This window comes from Lolium perenne, chromosome 7, assembly GCF_019359855.2.
Source record: "Lolium perenne isolate Kyuss_39 chromosome 7, Kyuss_2.0, whole genome shotgun sequence".
Classification (NCBI taxonomy): domain Eukaryota; kingdom Viridiplantae; phylum Streptophyta; class Magnoliopsida; order Poales; family Poaceae; genus Lolium; species Lolium perenne.
This window is the reverse complement of record NC_067250.2, coordinates 51,993,926-52,002,768: the sequence shown is the minus strand read 5'-3', so window position 1 is coordinate 52,002,768 and position 8,843 is coordinate 51,993,926. Positions and strand designations below refer to the sequence as shown.

At 42.8% G+C, this 8,843-nt stretch overlaps 1 protein-coding gene across 1 annotated transcript; it reads right to left on the bottom strand.

The window, feature by feature from the left end:
• Positions 1 to 391: 391 nt before the first annotated feature.
• On the bottom strand, positions 392 to 3,971 carry LOC127317529 (nicotianamine aminotransferase 1). The gene is made up of 8 exons (XM_071823146.1): positions 3,609 to 3,971; positions 3,230 to 3,522; positions 2,998 to 3,044; positions 2,670 to 2,888; positions 1,390 to 1,449; positions 1,099 to 1,254; positions 912 to 1,005; positions 392 to 775 (listed from the first exon to the last, which is right to left on the bottom strand). Exons 1-8 carry the CDS (start codon positions 3,920 to 3,922, stop codon positions 654 to 656), a joined length of 1,305 nt encoding a protein of 434 aa, XP_071679247.1. The 5' UTR covers positions 3,923 to 3,971; the 3' UTR covers positions 392 to 653.
• Positions 3,972 to 8,843: the final 4,872 nt, after the last annotated feature.

Sequence of the window (8,843 nt, the reverse complement as noted above, 5' to 3'; positions counted from 1 at the left end):
CTCTTTTTATTATTTGCCTCTATGACACTATCTTCAACAGTCTCCCACTTGCACTAGAATACAAATAATCTAGTCTGAAATTGTTTACTAATCATAATGAGATATACATATGTGCTATTGATCATGCTTGCCAGTGGAAAAGGTTGTTATCAGATCGAATCGTTCAAATCTGAAATGTTCTTTGCAAATCGTTAATGTCACCTTATTTGACATTACTCTACCATCAATATGTCATGTGAGTCTCTAATTGCTTCAGCGGATTTTTATTTCTATTTCTATATTTTCGGATGTGTGCATCATGTTGTTGCATGTATTTGGTATCATCATGGTATTAATATATATGTTTTTTATCCCCAAAAAATGCAGACACGCAGTATTGTAGGGCACAATCTGAATAAATGATTTTAGAACCCGTATCGTATTAAGATCATCAATAACCAATAGTGGTTACAGATTACAACATTTTACAATAGCATGTCGTGTATCCAGTCTGAGTCAATCAGGAATAGTACACCCGAATATATGAGTGACAAGCTAAATAATCATCATTGCGGTCACACCAAGAGAAGTAATTATTGAAAACAACACTAGGGCGAGCCAACGCGTAGCTGGCGATTCACCACAGCAGTGTAAAAGTTCAACCATCTTTGAGCCTAGGCTTCAACTTTACCATGCCTGTCGCAGAAAGATTTGATCCTTTCAAGGCTATCTTCAAGAGATGGTAGGTCAATGGCGAAAGTGATGCGAGCCCAATTCTTCATTCCTAGTGCAGTACCTGCAAGATGTTCAGGTACATCAGGTCAGATTTGAGCAATGGAGTAGCAGCAACATTACGTACTTATTTTTCCAAATTGATGTTGTTGGTAAAACTCTTTTTGGGAGAACGACTTTCAGGATGTATGGAACTTCACCTGGCATAACTAATACAGATTCTTCTTTTGCCAGCGTGCAGCAGAAATCTATATCATCGCAAAAGCCATCCAAGCAAGAGAGATCCAACTTTACCTGAAAAACAAGCATAATATCAGAATTATATACTCATTGTAATAGAGTACACCTCAACCAACTGATCTAGAGAATGTTAACTTGTGCACTTACCATCACAAACATTGATCCCTCCGGTTTGTGCGGACATGTAATGCCCCTGATGTCCTTTATTTTACCGAACAATAAATCCGATGAGTTCCTTAACAGACCAAGAATTTTGTTGAAGTACTCTTGCTTTGTGTTGGCAATAATTTGGGGGACTGCTCCCTGTGATAAACAAATATTTAGAATATAAGAGACATGCTGGAAACTTACGATCATGACTACGATGCTATTATCAAAACAGTACATGTGGAAATGAAGGATTTTTATTTAAATGAGTGAAAATCAAAAGGCCTATACCTGAACAAATGTTGCAGGATCTGTTGAGATATTGGCATAGCTCTGAATTGCTTGGTTAACCTGTTAGGAGAAATAAACACAAGTAACATGTTACCATATTAGATTGAATATGACCTTTCAGAGACAATGGGTACGAGAGATTTCAACAATTGTAGACACTGCCTGCATTTCGTATGAAAGAACAGGTAAGTATCACATGCGAAATGCTGCTTTGAATTTCTAAGGATAATAATTCAGCGACACTGAATTCTGAATTCAGACAACATTGCAATCCAGTATTTGGGGGTGGAGGGGGGGGGGGGGGGGACAAAAGCCCCCACCTGAACTTTTTATTTTATCATAAGATTTGATGAAACCCGAAATAAAACAAAGAGTAAATTCCATGTTTTACCCTCTAGTTTGTCATTTGTGACAATAATTACCCTATTTGGTAGAAATTCTTCCTGTTTACCCCATTTAGCGAAATTTGTGCCAACTCTTACCCCATTTAGTGAAACTTGTGCTAATTCTTACCACATTTAAACTTAAGCATAGTTATGCCGTCTATATACGAAAACTGAAGAGCTCGTCGGTGCCACGGTTGTGTTGACAGCAATCGCACCATGACATTAGCAGTGGTCTCCCATCCATTAACGAAATAGGCGAACTCATGTACTGATCTTGTGTGCCGAGCTCGTGGGAGGCATCAATTTTGTTAACAACGGCTGCAACACCATCGTTTTCTGTTTTCTGGATGCAGCTAATTAAGCGCTGACTAGTTAGCTATGTAGCTAGTGATGCTATAGTTATAGTCTATTTAAGTATGTATACGTTGGTTACACGCTATCCTCTACTGGAATCACTAACTAGCGCCGGAAGACAGGTACAAAGCCATGTTGCGGCCAAGTAGAACGGTGAAAAAAATTAATTGGGGTAAGAATTGGCATGTGTTTCGCTAAATGGGGTAAATCAGATAACTTTCTACTAAATGGGGTAATTATTGTCGCATATGATAAAATAAGGGTAAAAAATGGAATTTACTCTAAAACAAACGGGTGGGAGCGTGAAGCGCCCAACACTGATACGGGGATGAAGTGCGCAAACTATATGCAGCTGATAGAACATTTAAAACAGGAGACCTGAACTTTTCATTTTAACATAAGATTGGGTGAAACCCCAAAGAAAACAAGCGAGAGGGAGCGTGAAGCGCCCAACCCAAACGGGGATGAAGTGCACAAACTATATGCAGCTGATAGACCATTTAAAACAGGAGATGCATATCAAACAGATCAAACGTTCACCTTGGCTTCCTTTAAGATGCCATCCGGGTCACATGTTGCGATCCAGCCAAGTCGCCAACCAGGCACAAGCCATCTCTTAGATATAGATCCCAAGGTGATCACTGGGGCTGTCTTGGCAAAAACACCCATCGGTATGAAAGGCCTATCCCCAAATGCCAAATGGGCATATACCTCATCAGCAATTATCAATATGCCAAGCTCTCTGGCAGTTTCTGCAATCTGTTCATTGGAAACAAAGTAGTACAATGTTGTGCAAATTGCATCAGATGCAAAGCAGGGAACACACATGGTAGACTTAGTTTTTTCTAGGAACACAAGTTAGGCTTACTTGGGCTAAATGATCATGCGAGTACACGCTCCCACAAGGGTTACCAGCAGTGGCGGCGCTACGGGTGGGCCATACTGGGCCGTGGCCCACCCTTCTCTCTAGCATTCCTTTGGTATTTGGCACGAATTCAGCCTAATAACAGCAAATAGCTCATTTTCGGCCCATTGTTTGCACTACTGTAGTGAACTGGCCCAGTCTTCCATGCGGCCCATGCTCCGCCACTGGTTACCAGGGTTGATTATGACAATCGCAACAGTGTTGTCATCAGCAAGAGCCTTCACGGACTCGAGGTCTACCTCCCAGCCTGTCTCGGGCATGAGGTCGAAATGTCGATCCTCGAGATTGCTGAATGTGGTCCGCGCCTCGTACAACGGAAACCCAGGTTTCGGAAGCAAGATGTTAGCGCCAGGCTGGGCAAGAGCAGAGATCATGATCTCGATCGCCTGGACGCACCCGGAGGTCAGGTAAATATCATCTGGTGAAAGGTCGTAGGGAAGATCTCGGGATAGGTACTCTGCAACAGAACTGTGTTTTCACGAAGAGATATGAGATGCTCTGTCCGAGGATTGGGATGCTGGAGATTGGGTGGGTGGGTGGGCGGAGCTGCTCACCTGCGCGCGTGGGGTTCGCCGCTGCTGCGGGAGTAGCCGTTGTGCTCCCTGGTCCGGAGCGCGTCCACGACGGCGTCCTCGGCTTCCGGCGCCGTCTGGAAGCAGGCGGAGGCGGTGGGGTCGCCATGGGCGAGATGCACGACGGAGCGCGTGCTGGAAGGGTCGATGGAAGAGGTGAGACGGCCGATCACCGCGCGGATGCTCAGGCTACCGGCGGCCGTCAGGCCCGTACCCACTGATGGCCGGGAGAAGCGCCACCGGGGTCGGGTCTCACCCACGCCGTCGTCCCCCTGGCGGCTGGTGCCGTTCTCCATTTTTCTGTCTGCTGGCCGTGTTCTTGCTCACCGATGTGTTTTGATATTATTAAAAAAAAATCGTTTGCCTACTGCTTCTTGTATTTAGCACTACTGAGCATCTAAATGAAAAAAAGAATGCACTACTGAGCATCTTCAAGTTTATTCAATTGTTTTAAGTAGACGACAGAGCATCGGACAAAGGTAACTTAGGTAGTAATATCACACATTTCAAGGTATTTTTCAATACTTAAGATAAAGAATAAATGAAGAAAGAGAGAGAGGCCAGAATTCAGCTATGTTACCATAACATCACACACCCCAAGATAAAATGAGTCTACTAACAAATAAATGAGACTTTGCATGATACCATCTCTAAGTTACTTTCCACTATGAAGGTAGTAACATAGACTAGTAACTTATGCATGACACCACCTTATGTTACTCCCCACTATGAGCAGCCTTAACACAACTTAAATTAAGCGGGAGTAGGACCAATACTGATCGTGTGTCGTCCGATCCTGTGGCTACTACCGTATGTCCTTTCGTCCTCAGGCCTCAGCCCAAGATATTTTGCGTGTGTTTGTGCGGCTTTGTAAAGCCTGCTAGTGCTCAGGTTATAAATAGGCTTGGGCCCTAATAAAGTTTTCTATGCGTGGTCAAGAAAAAATCTAGCAGCCCATTATTCCAGCCTATGTCTAGTTGACGCTTGAAAATGATTATGTAAAAACATGGTTATATTTCTCGTACTCTACCCATATTACTTGATGCTAAAATATATATATCTACAATTAAAATATGTCTAGATATAACTATATTAGCGTAAGTAATATGACTCGGAGGAGTATTAAATTGAATTCGCCGATGATCCATTGTGCGATATATTCAACATTTGGTTCATTCAGGTACGATTGTGTCATAGTTTTATAGATGAAAATTAGTTTATCGTTGCGTGAACAAAATTGCTAATATTGATCCCAATTTTTTAAAAAATAGGTAAAGCTAGTCCGTGGGTAGCCAGCCATCACACTGTAAAAATAGGATAAGTTTGATCTATTGTTATTGAGGGCCTCCTAAAAGGATCTACTAAATTCATCGAGCTATTCTAAATAATCAAAACGGTCGGTTAGTAGTGGAATTCCTTGTCGAATTTCGGTGAAATGCTTTTTTGGTCAAGGACTTCCAAACACGTCATAAGCTAAAACTATACTAAGAAATACCAACCCGCAATGAATAGGGAAGATATAATATTTCTATGAATAACCTAGTACCAAATATTGGTAATAATATCAGCAAAAGAACATTCTCAACATACTAACACTGTGACAGCCAAAGTCTAACGTGGGACCTGTCACGATAAATGCATACGAGACAATCTCTTAGCTGCACCCAAATCCTTCATCTCAAACTCACTCTTGAGCATGGCCTTAACCTCATCAAGTGCATAATGACTCTTCCCATCAATAAGGAAGCCATCAACATAAAGCAACAAATACAACCTAGAGCCACCTGCAAGTACCTGTTGTTGACATAAGCATCCACTGCTTTGGAGACTGCTTCAAGCCATACAATGATTTCTTAAGCCATACAATAGCATTATTTTTTAGGGTAAGAGTGAGTATGGGCGCAGCGACCATTAATATGAGTTTCTTTCTAGAAGAAAAACATGTTGGAACTAGATTGTTTCTCCTCATTGGTAAACAAAACCATTATTGGTTTGAGAGCACTTCCCTTCGAAAAGAACTACAACAAAGTTATTGATCGTAGCTCTCGACATCTCTGCTATGAAGAGAATGGATTCTACTTTCTCGGTGCCTTGCTAGCTTGTATTTGTGAAGGATATGTTAAGAAAATTTACTAAATACCCATGGGGGTAGGTACCCATCAACATCGACGCCATTGGATGGCATAGAACATGTTTGAGCAGTAGCCGCTAAGCATAGTATAAACCTCTCTTAGCGCAATGTGAGCTAGCTAAAGGACGGCCATGCACGGGTGCATGCATGCATAGTTGCAACATAGATAAAGGAAATCACATGCTACAACGCTAGTTAGAACGTTGTTTTAGATTCATAATGAATTGATGACAAAAGCAAATATCGGTATCCAGTTCATACGGCAGAGTTTTCAAATTCAAATAGTGAGAGTGAAGCAAACTGTTGTTTTAGACGGAACTTAAATGTGGTTTTGTAGGCGATGGAAATAAAATATGGCTCCGTACAGGATGAAAATAAAATGTGGTTGCATACACGCTAGAAATAAAATGCGTTTCCGTACACCATGGAAATATTTGACTCATGTAGGTACTATGGGCTATTTTTCTGTTTTAGCAATGAAAAGAAAATATTCAGTAGCCCCCCTCCGATAGTTGCTACCATGCCATCCATACCAACTCACTTACTTTTAGAATATATATAGAAAACAACACATTTTTATGAGAAAAAGTGTAATTGACACGACATCGACAATTGATTGGAGTTTCATATTTCTCGAGAAAAATCCAACAGGTATCTAAAAATGATTGGAGAGCACCTTTTTTTTGAAAAAGTGCAGTGAGTATCAAAAATTGATTGGAGTTGCATATTTCTTTTTAAAAAGCTAGTGCAACTTGTATTGAAAACAGGATTACACATTGCTCGAGAAAAGTGCAACTCAGTGTGGCTTTTGCTTGCGTGTTCTCACGAAAATTGTAACTTGTTCCAAAAATCGCTCACTAATTGCACTTTTTTTTTGCAAAATAGTGCATATCATATCCAAACACTATTGTTGCTTAAACTATTAGACAATTCCCCGCGCGCTTCTGCAGGAATTGTTTGCAATATATTATGATATCATGTTTAGGGGATAATACGATGCCATTTGGTTGCATGGAAGAGGAATTCTTGTATTAATATTAGATGTCAATCAAAAATACTTTATGACTGATTCTCTACCATTTAAGTAGCATGTGCCTTTGCAACATGTGTCTTCCTAGAAAAGAAAGGAAGAAATAAACAAATGGCACTCTACAATGATTTCAGTATTCGCAATAAAGAATTTATTTAGGTGGTAATAAATAAAAAATATTGAATTTCACGGTCGTTTGAGCTTATGCAAGTACTAAATATAGATCATTGTTGTTTGGTTGTCTAAGCCAACATCTATCTCTTCCATATTTTAGAAATGGTTGCATATTGTAGAACTAAGAGCATTATGATTGGGTGGAGGCTTGAGAGGCAACGACGATGGTGGTGACCAAGGTTTGGTTGCGGCAAGGTCATGTTACTCGGCTCTGTTCCGGCGTGTCCGAATGTCTTCGTGGTGGTCTCCTCTTGCTGTGAAGTCGAAGCTGCTCTTGGGCGGTGTAAGATGACCTTCGAGGGGCGGTCCGGTGAAGGTCCTATTCGGCGCTTGTCTTGCGCATCTCCTCTCCGAGGCTCCTCTTCAGAATCGGAGATGTCGGTCTCTCCTCGAAGAGCCATCTATTTGGATACTTGAAACTATAGATCATCTTAGATTCATCTCATATTCATGCTAGGGTTTGTCCATCTCTCCAAGATGTAGGATAACGTAGCACAGAAAACAAAAATTTTCCTACCGCGAACACGAAATCCAAGCCAAGATGCAATCTCGAAGAAGGTAGCAACGAGGGGATTATCGAGTCTCACCCTTGAAGAGATTCCAAAGCCTACAAGATGAGGCCCTTGTTGCTGCGGTAGACGATCACTTGCCGCTTGCAAAAGCGCGTAGAAGATCTTGATCACGGCGCCACGAACGGGCAGCACCTCCGTACTCGGTCACACGTTCGGTTGTTGATGAAGACGACGTCCACCTCCCGTTCCAGCGGGCAGCGGAAGTAGTAGCTCCTCTTGAATCCGATAGCACGCCGGCGTGGTGTCGGTGGCGGTGGAGAACTCCGGCGGAGCTTCGCTAAAGCACGTGGGAGCTATGGAGGAGAGGGGGGCGGCTAGGGTTTGGGAGGGGGTGGCCGGCCACTCAAGGGGGGCGGCCAGGTTGTGGTCTTGGGGTGGTCGGCCCCCTCCCCTTGGCCCCTCATTATATAGGTGGAAGCCCCAAGTGTTGGACTACAAGTCTCCGAATAAGACCCGAACCCAAAACCTTCCATGTGATAGGGAAACCTACCCAAGGTGGGAATCCCACTTGGGTGGGATTCCCCCCTTCCATGTGGGGGGGTGGCCGGCCCCCATAGGGGGAGTCCACTTGGGACTCCTCCCCCACTAGGGTTGGCCGGCCATGGAGGTGGAGTCCCTCCGGGACTCCACCTTCCTTGGTGGTTTCTTCCGGACTTTTCTAGAACCTTCTAGAACCTTCCATAGAACCTTCCGCATCATTTTAATTCACATAAAATGACATCCTATATATGAATCTTATTCTCCGGACCATTCCGGAACTCCTCGTGATGTCCGGGATCTCATCCGGGACTCCGAACAAATATTCGAACTCCATTCCATATCCAAGTTCTACCATTTCAACATCCAACTTTAAGTGTGTCACCCTACGGTTCGCGAACTATGCGGACATGGTTGAGTACTCACTCCGACCAATAACCAATAGCGGGATCTGGAGATCCATAATGGCTCCCACATATTCAACGATGACTTTAGTGATCGAATGAACCATTCACATACAATACCAATTCCCTTTGTCACGCGATATTTTACTTGTCCGAGGTTTGATCTTCGGTATCACTCTATACCTTGTTCAACCTCGTCTCCTGACAAGTACTCTTTACTCGTACCGTGGTATGTGGTCTCTTATGAATTTATTCATATGCTTGCAAGACATTAGACGACATTCCACCGAGAGGGCCTGCAGTATATCTATCCGTCATCGGGATGGACAAATCCCACCGTTGATCCATATGCCTCAACTCATACTTTCCGGATACTTAATCCCACCTTTATAACCACCCATTTACGCAGTGGCGTTTGGTGTAATCAAA